Source organism: Malaclemys terrapin, chromosome 20, assembly GCF_027887155.1.
Source record: "Malaclemys terrapin pileata isolate rMalTer1 chromosome 20, rMalTer1.hap1, whole genome shotgun sequence".
Taxonomy (NCBI): domain Eukaryota; kingdom Metazoa; phylum Chordata; order Testudines; family Emydidae; genus Malaclemys; species Malaclemys terrapin.
Window position 1 is genome coordinate 11408346 of NC_071524.1, and position 16056 is coordinate 11424401.

At 59.0% G+C, this 16056-nt stretch overlaps 1 protein-coding gene across 1 annotated transcript in view; it reads left to right on the plus strand.

The window, feature by feature from the left end:
* SBK3 (SH3 domain binding kinase family member 3) overlaps positions 1 to 12709 on the plus strand; it is a 16075-nt gene extending 3366 nt beyond the window's left edge. Inside the window, exons 2-4 of the mRNA XM_054010117.1 lie at positions 5078 to 5261; positions 6801 to 7003; positions 8196 to 12709. Of these exons, the coding sequence (XP_053866092.1) occupies positions 5096 to 5261; positions 6801 to 7003; positions 8196 to 9062 (1236 nt within the window). The 5' untranslated portion in view covers positions 5078 to 5095 and the 3' untranslated portion in view covers positions 9063 to 12709. The remainder of the gene's footprint in view (positions 1 to 5077; positions 5262 to 6800; positions 7004 to 8195) is intronic.
* The last annotated feature ends 3347 nt before the right edge of the window (positions 12710 to 16056 follow it).

A 16056-nucleotide genomic window follows, 5' to 3' on the forward strand; every position in this document is an offset into this window, starting at 1 on the left:
TAGATAGAGGGGGTGTCTGGGAATAGATAGATAGGTAGATAGAGGGGGTGTCTGGGGATAGATAGATAGATAGATAGATAGATAGATAGATAGATAGAGGGGGTGTCTGGGGATAGATAGATAGGTAGATAGAGGGGGTGTCTGGGGATAGATAGATAGATAGATAGATAGATAGATAGATAGAGGGGGTGTCTGGGGATAGATAGATAGGTAGATAGAGGGGGTGTCTGGGGATAGATAGATAGATAGATAGATAGATAGATAGAGGGGATGTATGGGGATAGATAGATAGATAGATAGATAGATAGATAGATAGATAGATAGATAGATAGATAGATAGATGGGATGTATGGGGATAGATAGATAGATAAGATTAGATGTGTGTGTATAGATAGATGTACGGAATAGATGGTGTGTGGAGACAGGGTGTGTGTATGTGGGGGGGATAGACAGTGTGTATGAGGAGAGATGGATCCAGATCCTCCCCAGATCTGAGTAGGCTCCTCTCTGAGCTGCTCAGAGCTGATCACTGGGCTACAGGCTGTTCCAGTGGCATCTCTCTCAGGGCTGGTCTATACTGGGAACTTACATGGGCATCACTACATTGCTGAGGGGTGAGAAAAATCCACCCCCTGAGCAGCATCCTTAAGCCAGCCTAACCCCTGGTGCAGACAGCGATGGGTCGGCGGGAGAGTTCTTCCATTCATCTCGCTGCCGCCTCCTGCGGAGGTGGATTAAATACGCTGACAGGAGAACCCCTCCCATCGCTGTAGTGAGTCTCTGCACTGAAGCGCTATAGCGGTGCCGCTGTAGACATAACCTTAGCCTCGGTCTGCACTACCAGTTATACCGACCTAACCCCCCACAGAGACAGCGCTGTGTCGATGGGAGGGCTTCTCCTGTCCACGTAGCTACCGCCTCTGCGGGAGGTGGAATCCCTACACTGATGGGAGAAGCGCTTCACATCTTCACTAAGTGCTACAGCGGCACAGCTGCACGGCTGTCAGTGTAGACAAGCCCTTAGGCCTGGGCTACACCGTTAGGTCAAAGTGAGGCAACTTATGTCGACCTAACCCTGTAAGCGTCGGCACTAACTAGTGTAGCACCCACTGATGTAAGTGCCCCACTACCGTGGTTCTCAGCCAGAGATCCGTGTACCCCTGAGGGGTACACAGAGGTCTTCCAGGGGGTACATCAACTCATTTAGATATTTGCCTCGTTTCACAACAGGCTACATAAACAGCACTAGCAAAGTCAGTACAAACCAAAATTTCATTCCTTCAATGGCTTGTTTATACTGCTCTATATACTATACACCGAAATGGAAGTACAATGTTTATATTCCGATTGATTCATTTTATAATTATATGGTAAAATGAGAAAACCAGCCATTTTTCAGTACTAGTGTGCTGGGACACTTGAATTTTTCTCTCTCATTTTGTAAGCAAGTAGCTTTTAAGTGAGGTGAAACTTGGGGGTAGGCAAGACAAATCAGACTCCTGAAAGGGGTACAATCGTCTGGAAAGGTTGAGAGCCACTGGCCTACTACACCGACTTAATAACTCCTCCACCGCGAGAGGCGTAGCGTTTGGGTCAATGTAGTTACGTCGACGCAGTGTCAGTGTAGACACTGTATTACTGACATCACCTGTTGCTACCTTTCCGAAGCCGTCCCACAATGCCCCACGCTGACAGTTAAATCGGTGCAAGCGCTCCTGGTGAGGACATGCACCGCCGACACAAGGAGCATAGTGTGGACATGCAAAAACAATTGAATTACTGCGGTGCGTCTACATTGATGTAACTTAGGTCGACTTCATTTTGTAGCATAGTCTCTACTGTTGAAGCTGGTCCATAGTGTATGAAGACTTAAATAATTACAGAGCCAGGGAGTTTGACTCTGCGGCTGGGGCACTTACTAGGACACAGATCTGCACCGCAGCAGGTAGAGGGGGGATTTGAACCTAGCGCTCCCCTCTCCTAGCACTGCCCACTGGGCTAGGGGCTGTAATCAGGGGCTCTCCTTGGGGGTTTTCAGGAGACAGGGCTGACCTGGCTCAGGCACCCAGCTCCAGGACAGGGGTCCCGGCTGACAAAGCCCAGCTGAGCTGGGCACCACACTGCCTCAGAGGGAAAGGGCCAAGGAGCTCTGGTCTGTGGAATCCACTGGAGACGGGGCGCCAGGCACTGCACCGCTGAGCCCTTTGTGCATCCAGCCCTGGTCGCTCGGGTCGGATTTGCTTTTCTGCTTTGGGAAGCCCTTGTTTTGCAGTGGTGAGACAGACAGACAGACAGGTGGACGGGGGAGGGGACTGGGGCCAAGCCCGCAGGCAGGCGCAACTCCTGCTCTGTAACCCCTGCGGGTTTAGAGAGGCTCCAGGGCTGCCCACACGAGTCACACTCGGGGATGCCAGCTCCAGCAGGAGGCCCTGGGGACACAGGCCAGTCACAATTAGCACTACGGAGCACTAGGTAACAGACAGGAAAATCCAGCAGCAGTGGGGACAGTCCCAGACCTGGGGAGGCGATCGCCTTGGTTGGGGGGCCTGGGCTCAAACCCACGGCGGGGGACAGTCTCCCCCATGGGGTAGGGGTGCAAGCTGGATGGGATCAGGGCCAGGGCCAGATCAGCAGGCAGTACCTACCCCAAACTCACAAGTGACCTTTGCTGGGCGGGCAGCAGGGCTTGTGCACAAAGAGGCACCAGCCTTCCCCCCTACCCCCACCCCATAACTGCAGTTCCCCTGTGGGCATGACTCCCTCCCATCAGCCCTGTGTGGGACAGCAACAGCACTGGGGGCTCGGCTACCAGGGACAGGGCCCAGCCCCCTACTCTAAGCATTAGACCTCACCCCTGCTTCCCAGAGCTGTGGAAAGAGCCCAAGATTACTGGTTCCCAGCCCCAACCCCTAGTGAGGACCCACTAGACCCCAATCCCCTCCCACAGCCAGCAATGTTCCCTCTAATTTTTCACGTCCATGTGCAGAATGAATTTTGCTCTGTGCACCACTATGGAGTGATGTGTGGCAGGGGTGGGGCTGAGGGGTTCAGAGAGTGGGAGGGGGCTCAGGGCTGGGGAAGGGAGTTGGGGTGCGGGGGGCTGAGGGTGTGGGCTCTGGGGTGGGGCTGGGGATGAGAGGTTTGGGGTGCAGGCTGCCCAGGCTGCAGCGGGGAGAGAGGACCCCCCCCCAGCCCTCTCTCGCCTCAGCAGCCCAGGGCTTGGGGAGAGCTCCTCTTCCCGTTGTGGTAGCTGAGGCCGTGGCCAGGGGAGAGGCACCTCTGCCCGCTGTGTGCCTGGGCGGTCCTTGGTGGCCACGCAGCTTAGAGGGAACTTAGCAGTCAGGAGTCCTGCCTCCCAACCCTCCCTGCTCTAACATCTAGACCCCAGTCTTCCTCTCAGACGGCGGGACTGATGCTACCCACACCGACACCCCAGGGTGTCCAGGGGGCACCAGGAGGGTAGGGATGGGCCCCACATGCTGAGGGGATAAGGGGCCTGCCATGAAGGGGGGAATTGGCCCCGACAGAGGGGCACGGAGAAAGTACTTTGACAGGCACAGGCCTGGTCCTGGATGTCGTCCAGGGCACCCCAGCCTCTGCCTCCCAACAGCAGCACTCTGCAGTTTCCACATCCCATGAGCTGGGGAGCAAGTCACGCAGCCCCTCCCCCGCTCAGTGCCCCCCCCCGAGCTAGAACCAACCAGCCCCTACCCCTCTCAGTGCCCCCCCCCGAGCTAGAACCAACTACCCCTTTCCCTCTCGGTGCCCCCCACGGTAGAACCACCCAGCCCTGCCCCTCTCAGTGCCCCCACACACTAGAACCAACCAGCCCCTCCCCTCTCAGTGCCCCCCCATGCTAGAACCACCCAGCCCTGCCCCTCTCAGTGCCCCCTGGCTAAAATCAACCAGCCCTGCCCCTCTCAGTGCCCCCTGGCTAAAATCAACCAGCCCTGCCCCTCTCAGTGCCGCCCCGAGCTAGAACCAACCAGCCCTGCCCCTCTCAGTGCCCCCCCACACTAGAACCAACCAGCCCCTGCCCCTCTCAGTGCTCCCCCATGCTAGAACCAACCAGCCCTGCCCCTCTCAGTGTCACCCCCATGCTAGAACCACCCCCCCTGCTCCTCTCAGTGCCCCCTCACTAGAACCACCCAGCCCTGCTCCTCTCAGTGCCCCCTCACTAGAACCAACCAGCCCCTGCCCCTGTCAGTGTCACCCCCATGCTAGAACCACCCAGCCCTGCTCCTCTCAGTGCCCCCTCGCTAGAACCAATCAGCCCCTGCCCCTCTCAGTGCCCCCCCAGAACCAACCAGCCCTGCCCCTCTCAGTGCCCCCCCACGCTAGAACCAACCACCCCTTCCCCTCTCAGTGCCCCTCCATGCTAGAACCACCCAGCCCCTTCCCCTCTCAGTGCCCCCCCACGCTAGACCCAACCAGCCCCTTCCCCTCTCGGTGCCCCCCTGCTAGAACCACCCAGCCCTGCCCCCTCAGTGCCCCCCCCCAACCCGCCCAGCGCTTGAGCTAGCTGGGTGGGATTCTGGACCCATATGTCTGAGCCAGCAGCACTCCATGTGCAGACACGCATTCCTCAGCAGCAAGTGGGGCAGGCCCACACCACGCAGCCTGGCCAGGGCTCCCCTCTCAGATAGTTGTATTGCTAATCAATAGCAGGAGGCCCCCGTGGGGACGGCCAGAAGCCGGAGGGGCCAGGCCTCAACAGCAGTGAGAAGGAACTGACCTGTCACTGGGTTTCTCTCTCACCTCTCAGCTCAGGCCTGCAAATATCTGAGCACTTCCCAGAGCAGGGAAATTGAGAGCTGAAGGGAATTCACCCAGCTCAGCTGGGACAGAGCCAGAAATAGAACCCAGGAGTCCTGGCTCCCACACTCCCCTAACCACCAGACCCCACTCCCTCCTAGAGCTGTGATAGAACCCAGGTGTCCCAGCCCTTCCCACACCCCCCACTCTAACCCAGTAGCCCCCACTGCCCTCCCTTGGCTCTAGGCGACAGGTGTGGTGGGTGTCCCATGGGGGGAGGGGGAATAGCTCTCCTTTGACAGGCGCTGCCTTCTCCACTCAGGCACGGGCAGCGCGTGGCATGGAGCTGCCTGAGGTGGAGGACAACGCGGAGTTCCTGGAGCGGCTGATGGAGGTGACCTCGCGCAGCCTGCCCCAGCTGGAGCTGCAGGAGCAATACACCATCATCAAGGAGCTGGGCAGCGGCACCTACGGCAACGTGCTGCTGGCAGAGCACCGGGAGCGAGGTGAGGGCAGCGCCAGCTGCTCCTGGGTGGGCCAGGCCTGAGTAGCCGCCGCCTGCATTGGGGCCCTGCAGGGAGCAGGGTGGGGACTCGGCAGAGGGCTCTGTCCCCTCGCAGTCAGTGCCGGCCCCAGTGGGGCACTACGAGGCGCTGTGCTGCAGGGAGGGGGGTGGGGGCTCAGTAGGGGGCGCTCTCCCCAGCAGTCAGTGCTGACCCCAGGAGGTGCTAGGGGGCGCTGTGCTGCAGGGAGCGGGGTGGGGGCTCAGTAGGTGGCGCTCTCCCCAGCAGTCAGTGCCGGCCCCAGGAGGTGCTAGGGGGCGCTGTGCTGCAGGGAGCAGGGTGGGGGCTCAGTAGGGGGCGCTCTCCCCAGCAGTCAGTGCTGACCCCAGGAGGTGCTAGGGGGCGCTGTGCTGCAGGGAGCGGGGTGGGGGCTCAGTGGGGGGGCGCTCTCCCCAGCAGTCAGTGCCGGCCCCAGTGGGGCACTACGAGGCGCTGTGCTGCAGGGAGCAGGGTGGGGGCTCAGTAGGGGGCGCTCTCCCCAGCAGTCAGTGCCGGCCCCAGGAGGTGCTAGGGGGCGCTGTGCTGCAGGGAGCGGGGTGGGGGCTCAGTAGGGGGCGCTCTCCCCAGCAGTCAGTGCCGGCCCCAGGAGGTGCTAGGGGGCGCTGTGCTGCAGGGAGTGGGGCAGGAATTCAGGGATTCGCCCAGTTGCTCGCTGACACCGCTTACTTCAAAGTAGCCAGCTCCCTTTTGCTCACTGCTCCCGGCACAGGCACCAATGGCCCCATGCCACCCAGCAGGTGATCCATTGCCACTGCCATGCCAGTCACTCGGGCACCCACTGCCAACTCCCAGGGGCCCGGGGAGCAGTCAGTGAGGTGAGGGGGCAGCCACAGCAGGGAGTGATCCCACTCGGGGCCCTCGACACCCAGAACCTACTGACACAATGGGACTCTCTGAGCCCACCCACGGGGCCCCTCCACCCCCTCTGTTTGTGCCCAAGCACTGCCCCTGCTGGGACAGACCGACCCCCTCCTTTGTACCCAGGCCCACCCCCTGCTGGGACACACCAACCCCCACCTTTGTACCCAGGCCCACCCCCTGCTGGGACACACCAACCCCCCCTTTGTACCCAGTCCCTGCCCCCTGCAGGGACACACTGACCACCTTTGTGCCCAGGTACCACTCTGCCCCTGCTGGGACAGACCGAGCCCCTCCTTTGTATCCAGGCTCACCCCCTGCTGGGGCACACCGACCCCCTCCTCTGTACCCAGGCCCCATCCGTTGCTGGGGCACACCAACCCCCTCCTTTTCACCCAGTCCCTCCTCTGCTGGGACACACTCACCACCCCCCTTTTATCGAGCCCCCATCCCCAGCTGAGACACACCGACCCCCACTTTGTACCCAGGCTCTGCCCCATGCTGGAACACAATGACCACCCCCCTTTGTGCCCAGGTCCCGCCCCCTGCTGGGGCACATTGACCCCACTTTGTACCCACTTCCTGCCCACTGCTGGGACACACTGACCCTCCCTTTGTACCCAGGCACGGCCCTGGCGTTGAAGCTGATGCCGAAGGAGAGGACGGAGCGGCGAGCATTCCTGCGGGAGTACTGCATTGCGCTCTGCCTGTCTGCCCATGCCGGTTTCCTGCGCACTCTGCCCATAGTCTTTGAGAGCCCCACCCACTTTGCCTTTGCCCAGGAACTAGCGCCCGCTGGGGACCTGTGTGCCATCGTGCATGACGGGGTATGCTGGCATGAGGCAGGGTGGCAGGGGGGTTCTGGGGAGTGGTGATCAGGGGATGCGGCATCAGATGTCAGCGGGGCCGTTGAGCAGGGGATGGGATGGGGAGCAGGGGCATGGGGCACTGGGTCTCAGTGGGGGCCTGTGAAGCAGGGAGCTGGGGAGTGGAGGATGGGGGGTCGGTGCTGGGGGTCTCGGGAGTGTGTGGCTGGGGGTCAGCGGAGAGGGTTGCTGGGGTACAGGGTCTCAGGGTTCCTGGGAATAGGAGCTGGTAGGCTGGGGTCTCGGGGCAGGGGAGCAAGGGATGAGGGATGGGTTCTCAACAGGAGGCCTTGGGACCTGGGGTGCAGCATGGGAGATGCTGGAGGGACACTGGTGTGCTGTGGGGAGTTACAGTACAGGGCACTGTAGGGTGCTGAGTGGGTGGGGCCGGAGAGAGCATAGGGTGCTGTGGGGGGAAGGGGCACTGTGACAGGGAGGTCTCCAGTGGAGGCGCTGTGTGGGGAGGTCCAAAGAGGGGGTGCTGGGGTGCAGGGGAGGTCTCCGGAGGGGGTTCTGGGGCACTGTGCGGAGGAGGTCCCTCATGGGGCGCTGGGGTGCTGGGGCACTGTGTGGGGAAATCCCAGAGGGGGTGCTGGGGTGCTATGCAGGGAAGTCCCTGGCGGGGCACTGGGGCATTGTGTGGAGGAGGTCCCTGGAGGGGGGCGCTATGCAGGGGAGGTCTCCAGAGGGGGCGCTGGGGCGCAATGCAGGGGAGGTCCCCAGAGGGGGCGCTGGGGCGCTATGCAGGGGAGGTCCCTGGTGTGGTGCTGTGTGGAGAGGTCCCCAGAGGGGGCGCTGGGGCGCAATGCAGGGGAGGTTCCCAGAGGGGGCGCTGGGGCGCACTGCAGGGGAGGTCGCCAGAGGGGGCGCAATGCAGGGAAGGTCTCCAGAGGGGGCGCTGGGGCGCTATGCAGGGGAGGTCTCCAGAGGGGGCGCAATGCAGGGGAGGTCTCCAGAGGGGGCGCTGGGGCGCTATGCAGGGGAGGTCCCTGGTGTGGTGCTGTGTGGGGAGGTCCCCAGAGGGGGCGCTGGGGCGCAATGCAGGGGAGGTCTCCAGAGGGGGTGCTGGGGCGCTATGCAGGGGAGGTCCCCAGAGGGGGCGCTGTTGGTGGGAGGCCAGGGCTGCCCGTGTGTAACCCCCGTGCCCCCACAGGAGGGTCTCCCAGAGGCCCAGGTGAAGCGCTGCGCGGCCCAGCTGGCTGAGGCCCTGGACTTCATGCACGGCAAAGCCCTGGTGCACCGGGACATCAAGCTGGACAACGTGCTGCTCTTCGACTGCGAGTGCCGGCGGGTGAAGCTGGGCGACTTCGGGCTGACGCGGCTGGAGGGCACGCCCGTCTGCGCCATGTCGGGCACTCTGCCCTACGCGCCGCCCGAGCTCTGCCTGCTCGAGGCCTCGGAGACGCTGGAGCTGGACGCCAGCCTGGACGTGTGGGCCTTCGGGGTGCTGCTCTTCTGCCTCGGCACCGGCTGCTTCCCCTGGGACGTGGCTGTCAGCCCCGACCCCCAGTTTGAGGCGTTCGGCGCCTGGCAGAACAGCACGGTGCCAGGGGAGGCGCCGGCGCCCTGGAGGGCTTTTGGCCCCGCCGCCCAGGAGATGTTCCGGCGGCTGCTGACCCTCGACCCCAACCGCCGCAGCCCAGCCATCGAGGTGCACAAGTACCTGCCCCTGGTCTGGCTGGCGAGCAGCCTCCGGGAGCTGGACGGTGCCGGGGGACTGGGGGGCCAGGGGCACAGCCAGAGCCTGGCCGGAGAGCAGCACGGTCAGGAACAGCCCCGACGCAGCCCAGTCACTGCCTGCGGCACAGGCCCCCCCACCGAGAGCTCTGCCCAGCCTGGGGGGGGCAGACCCCAGTCCGAATTGGGGAAAGAGGTGGGGGGAGGGGAGGAAGGAGCAGAGGGAAAGGGAGGAGGCACTGGCAGGAGCGGAGGGGGAGGGGAGCCAGCACCCCCTGCTATAGCTTCCATCCCCTGCCACCCCTCTGTCTCCTTGGCCCCCATCCCGATCAGTTCCTGCTGAGGAGCCCGAGATGAAGGGGCAGCCCGGGGCTCCCTGCCGGGGCTGCGCTTGCCACAGCCAGATAGGCCCAAGGGCTGGGCTCAAGGAGCCTGTTCCCCTCCGACAGCGCCAGCCCCTGCTGGGTGGGCAAAGGAGTCACGGCCTGCATCTACAGCAAGTCATGGGCGATGAGCCGGCCATGGGGGGCATTCTGAGGTCAAGGTGACCCATTGGCCAGGGGCTCCCAGTGCCGGGCTGTGGCTAAGGGGGCGAGCACACGGCTGGGCTGGATCAGCAAGGGGTACCCCGCATGGTCGGGGAGGGTAAGTGGGACCGTTCCTCGGCCCTGGGCCCAGCTCGGGTGTCCTCACTGGGACAAGCGGGGAGGGGTTGGAGAAGAGCTACAAGAAGGATTTGGGGGGTGGGAACCTGCCGAGCTCAGTGGATTCAGTGTCTCCGCCCAGAGGAGGGTCCGAGGAGCTGCAATCCCGGCCTCTGGATACCTGCCCAGGAAGGAGATTTCAGAGAGCAGGGGGCTCTGTGCTCCCCCGGGGGCAAAGGCAGAGCCAGACCCACTGCTGAAGCCAGACTGATGCAGGCTGGGAATAAGGTGCAGATTTTGGAATGAGGAGAACTAATGCCTGGAGCATGGGGGATTCTCCTGACTGCAGGGTTGGGGGATTCTCCTGACTGCTTTCTAAACCTTTGTCACAGATCCACAGGATCGGGGCTATGGCCCCAGCTTTGTAACAGTCCCATCAGTGTGCCAGACCCCCTAGGGCTCTCACTCGTTCTCCAGAGTGAGCCACATGGCCTCACTGCCTCCTTAGGCCGGACCTCTGGTCCGCCAGCCCCCCTGCACCACCCCGTGAGCTCCGTTCAGGGAGTCCCACTGAGACAGACCCCTGTGGGAGACTTGTACAATCGTAGGGAGCAACGCACCCGTCCACCAGCGTGTGCAGGGACACACAGCCAGCGCTGTCCCACGGGCGGGTTTATTAGTCAACTGACCCCCAGTGCAGGAAGCCCTTGGTGAGCCCAGAGAAATGATGGTTACAGCAGAGCCCATTCTAGGTAGCCAGAGCTCAAAGCTCTGTCCCTGTGTCGCTCAGCCTGACCTCCTCCCTCAGTAGAGCCCTGCACGGATACAAATTTCTACCTGTGGATGCGGATATCCACAGATAGAGATCGGTATCCACGGAACCACAGGGCTCCCCTGGGAACAAGCAAGAGGCCCCCAGTGCTTGGCCTGGGTTAGCCCTGAAGACACGTAGACCTTGCTTGTCATGGAAGCTTCTTTTGCTTTTGGAAATTTAAGAGTGGAACTCGTTTGTGTGTGAGGGGGGTGTTTACCTGCTTTAACCTTGTAAATCATCTGCTTGATTCCTTTTCCTAGGAATCAATCTTTACCTAGTTTATTACAGGATTGGCTACAAGTGTTGTCTTTGGTGTGAGATCTAAGGTGCAATTGACCTATGGCGAGTGACTGGTCCTTTGGGAGTGGGAGTCACCTGAATATGGCTCACCCACATGGCCACAGGGATCCAAGTGGTGGAGGCAACCACCAGATGACTCCTACCCTCCCTGACATACTCAGGGATCCCATCATGATGACCCCCCCAGCTGCCCCCGCCCCTGCCAGCCTCAGGGATCTAATGGGAGCAGAATCTGAGCACCCTTCATCCAGGGATTCACACACGCATGTAGTGGCAGCAACACCCAGCCACAACCCACCTCTGCCCCCTCTGAACAAATTCAGAAATCCTGTGGGGGCAGTACCCAGCTCTCCTCTGCCCCCTCGCTGGCCTCAGGGATCCACTGTAGGCAGCGTCAGCACCTGGCCATCCACCAGCCAGCACCATGGATCCGTTGGTGGCTTCATCTGGCTGCCCCCCCACCCCCGCGCTGGCCTGAGTGATCCGGTGTTAGTGACACCAGGCCTGCCCCTCCGTCAGGGATCAAGTGGCAGCCGCAACGGGCTGACTCCACCCACCACCACCCTCGCCAGCCTCAGGTTTGCCAAGGTGGTGGTGGTACCCAGATATCCCCACTCCCTCAGCTAGCCTCAGGGATCCAGTGTCCATGGTATCCAATGTAGTAAGATGAGGCCCTGAAACATAAACCCTTATATCAGAGGTCCGGTATGAGGCCTAAGGCCTGAACTAAAGTAATGGTCAAGACTTTGCTAACATAAAGCAGAGTTAAGCTGTGAGCCAGAGGCGGGCCCTGCTCACAAAAGTTGGCAAGAAGAAGGCTGCTAATTGGCCACATACACATATCTAAAGGGTATCAAGCACTAATAGGCTAACCGTGGGCCAGGATGGCACCAGAACAGTCCGGTACGAACACATTCCACAGAGATAATGAGGAACAGGCTGACCCATCCTAAAAGACAGGGTCAAAAGGATAATATGATGGATCAGGGGTTGGCAACCTTTCAGAATGTGATATATGCCATCATGTGCCAGCAATGCCCTTCTGCCACGTACATTGGCCAAACCGGACAGTCTCTACGCAAAAGAATTAATGGACACAAATCTGACATCAGGAATCATAATACTCAAAAACCAGTGGGAAAACACTTTAACCTGTCTGGCCATTCAATGACAGACCTGCGGGTGGCTATCTTACAACAGAAAAACTTCAAAAACAGACTCCAACAAGAGACTGCTGAGACTGGAATTGATATGCAAACTAGATACAATCAATTTAGGATTGAATAAGGACTGGGAATGGCTGAGCCATTACAAACATTGAATCTATCTCCCCTTGTAAGTATTCTCACACTTCTTATCAACCTGTCTGTACTGGGCTAGCTTGATTATCACTTCAAACGTTTTTTTCTCTTACTTAATTGGCCTCTCAGAGTTGGTAGGACAACTCCCACCTGTTTATGCTCTCTGTATGTGTGTATATATATCTCCTCAATATATGTTCCATTCTATGCAGCCGAAGAAATGGGCTGTAGCCCACAAAAGCTTATGCTCTAATAAATTTGTTAGTCTCTAAGGTGCCACAAGTACTCCTGTTCTTTTTGCGGATACAGACTAACACGGCTGCTACTCTGAAACCTTTCAAAAGTGGTGTGCCGAGTCTTCATTTAATCACTCTAATTTAAGGTTTTGCATGCCAGTAATACATTTTTTTAGAAGTTCTCTTTCTATAAGTCTATAATATATAACTCAACTATTGTTGTATGTAAAGTAAATAAGGTTTTTAAAATGTTTAAGAAGCTTCATTTAAAATTAAATTAAAATACAGAGCCCCCCAGACCATGGCCAGGACCCGAGCAGTGTGAATGCCACTGAAAATCAGCTCACGTGCCACCTTTGGCACACGTGCCATAGGTTGCCTACCCCTGTGATGGATAGACTTGTTTGTTCGAACCAACATGTACCGGCAGAGAGGCAGCACCCCAACACGCAGAGGGGTTGTACCTCAATATGTCAGGAGTGATGTGTAATTTGTTTGTACCTGTGTATAAGAATGCACACCTGAGGAGGTTTCTTTGTCCAGCCTAGGGGGCAGTGGAGAGTCCCACCACTGACTGAGCTGCGTCCATTGTCAGGGAGCACATATGTACTAGCAGAACCATAGACATCTGATCTGGGGAGCTAGAGACTGTGTTTTGTTTGGCAATAAACCTGGCCGGGTGCCTTCATACCTTATCGGAGTCTGTGGTCATTGGAGGTTCTCTCGGGGTCTGCTGCGTCAGCGATCTGTGCAGAGCCGGGGCAGCACACAGAGGGAACACACGCACGCAGCTGAGTGTTATCGACATTGAACAGAGCAGAGCACCACACCGGTGACGTCAGACGACACCCAACTTGCCTCATGGAATGAGCCACAGAAATATCTTGCGAGAACCTGGTTCAAAATGGAAATAAAGCTCCCTCCGACCACACATAGGCTCTCATATGGGGTATAATCAAACAATGACACCCCATACTCAATGGGGACCCCATTCTGAAAGCAATCTTTCCTGAACCCCCTCCTCTGGCCTTCAAACAACCCTCCAACCTCATCATCAGAAGCAAGCTCCCCACACACCAGGACCTAGCAAATCAAAGCAGCACCAGACCTTGCCAGAACAACAGATGCAAACCCTGCAGCCGTATCTCCACTGCTACCATGATCCACACTGACACACAACACACCTTTCAAGAGCCATGGGTCCTACACATGCCTAGCACAACATGAGCTGTAACCTCACCCAGTGCACTAAATGCCCCAATAACCAGGGGCGGCGAGTTATATTCTCTTGTGGTGCCCGGGCTCCAGCAATATTCAGGGCTGGGGGCCCTGCTTCACCAATGTTTGGAGCTGCTCTCCCCCGGCCCTGCCTGGAGCAGCCCCCGGAGGACCTCCCCCGTAGGGTGACCAGACAGCAAGTGTGAAAAATCAGGACATGGGCTGGGGGGTAATAGGAACCTATATAAGAAAAAGACCCAAACATCGGGACTGTACCTATAAAATCGGGACATCTGGTCACCCTACCCCGCCCCCGCTCCCGGCCCTGGAGCGCCCCTGCCTGAGTGAAAGTGGCAGGGCTCTCCCTGGCCTCAGCTGTCAGCAGCCACAGCACAGCACAAGAGCAACGCTGGCAACAGACTGAGGCAGCTGCTGCTGCCGGGGGGGAGCAGCTCCATACCTTGGTGAAGCAGGGCCCCCAGCCCTGAATATTGCTGGAGCCCGGGCACCACAAGAGAATATAACTCACCGCCCCTGGTTATCGGGGCATTTAGTGCACTGGGTGAGGTTACAGCTCATGTTGTGCTAGGCTACTGCACGTCAGGAGGGGGAGGGGGCACACACGTGCTTGGCAGCCCTCCCCTCCCATGGCACCAGATGCTTAGGGGGCTTCCGGCGGGAGACATCTGGAGTGGATCTCTGTGACTCACCTGAGCAGCTGCTGGGGCTTCGGTGAGTGTTTGTCCCTGTGATCCACATCTCCCCCCAGCCACCTCTCCTGCAAACACTGGGCAAGGGGCAACCCCAACCCCCACCCCGAGTGAGGCTATGGCGAGGGGCAGCAGGGGAGGAAGGAAGCCACACGTGATGGCAGTCCCCTCCCCCCAGCACCCACCACCCCCTCCCAGAGCCCACACCCCCTCTCCAGCCCCTAAACTCCCTCCCAGAACCTGCACCCCCACCCTAGAGCCTGCACCCAAACTCTGTCCCAGAGCCTGCACCCCCACCCCCTCCTACATCCCCAGCCCCTGCCCAGAGCCTGCACCCAGCACCCAAACTCCATCCCAGAGCCTGCACCCAGCCCTTCGCACTTCGTCCCAGAGCCTGCACCCGTCCACCCATCCTGCACCCCACCCCGTGCCCCAGCGCAGAGCCTGCACCCAGCACCCAAACTCCGTCCCAGAGCCTGCACCCTCACTCCCTTCCCACACACCCCCTCCTGCACCCAAACTCCCTCCCAGAGCCTGTACCCAAACTCCCTCCTACACCCACACCCCTTACCCCAGCCAAGAGCCTACAACTAAACTCCGGTCCAGAGCCTGCACCCCTCCCTCCACAGCCCCTCCCATCCCCAAACTCCATCCCAGAGCCTGCACCACAGACTCTATCCCAGAGCCCAACCTCTCAACTGACCTACACCCCAATTCCCTGCTCCAACCCAGGGCCTGCATCCCAGACCTCCTCCCCCCACCCAAACTCCCTCACAGAGCCTTAGGCAGGTGAGGGGGCGGAGTTCGGTGGGGCGGGCTCTGAGCGTTCTGGGCACCACCAAAATTTCTACAAAGCTGCCGCCCCTTACAATAACAACTAGGTGGGTGAAACCAGACAAGCATCACGGTTTCATATGCACTTACTCAGGAAAATGATAAAAGACAAAAATACCTTGTCACCTGTGAGTGAACACTTTTCACAAAGCAATCACTCTATCACTGACCTCTCAGTCCTCATCCTCAAAGGAAACCTGCACAACACTTTCAAAAAACAAGCCTGGGAGCTTCAATTCATAACTTTGCTGGACACAAAAAATTGTGGTCTTAATAAAGACACTGGATTTATGGCTTTTTACAACAATCTGTAACCCACTAACCTCCCTTTTTTCCCTATGACTGCAGGGTGTTAACAGGCCACTTCACCCCACATGGTCCCTTACAGTCTGTGTATCTCCTTCTGTGACACAATCGGCTGCACCTTGCGTTTAGCTGCAACACTCAGTACCTTTCCCACCCCTGCAGACGAGCTCTATGGGGCCCAAAAGCTTGTTTCTCTCCCCAGCAGAAGTTGGTCCAATACAAGATACGACCTCCCCTGCCTTGTTTGTAGTAAATGGTTCCCGGGGTGTTCTCCCTCTTATCTTAGCTGGCTCACAAATTCTGTCTTTTAGCCTCCTGACCTATTGACTTACCTTATGTAGCACAAACATCCTGTTTTCAGCCTGATGACTTGTTGACCTCCCTAATCCTGTCTTCCAAGGAATGAGGCCTCCCCACATGTGTTTAAACCCTCAGGTCAGGCCAGGCCTACCTGCATGTAGGACTCACGCTCTGCGCAAGAAATAACGGTGTCGACGTTGGAGCTGGGGCTGGAGCGCAGACTCTGGAGCCGAGGGAGAGGGAGGGAGAGGAGGGGGGGGCGGTTTCAGAGCACGAGCTCCAGACCGACCCACAGTGTCAAAGCTCTGGTTCCACAGCTATTTGAATGTCATAGGGTGAGTCCCACTGAGCCCGAGTCTGTCAGCGCAGGCCGGGGGGCTCAAGGCAGTGGGCTGCTACATTCCGTGAGGGGCTGGATGCTCCGGGGCCACTGGCCCAGGAGCTCTGGCTTGGTTCCCTGAGATTCACTGGCTCGTGTTCTAGGGGGAGGGGGGAAGCTCTGGCTGGGGTCTGGGGGCTCTGGGGTCACCAGCTTAGTCTATGGGGGGCTCTGCAGAGAGTGGAGCCGGGGGGACGTTGGCTGCTCAGGTTCCCATGGAGAAAGAAGCTGTCAGATTGGGGAGGGGGGAGCTGCCTCACAGCAACAGGAGGGGTCACAGGTGTAGGTGGCCTTA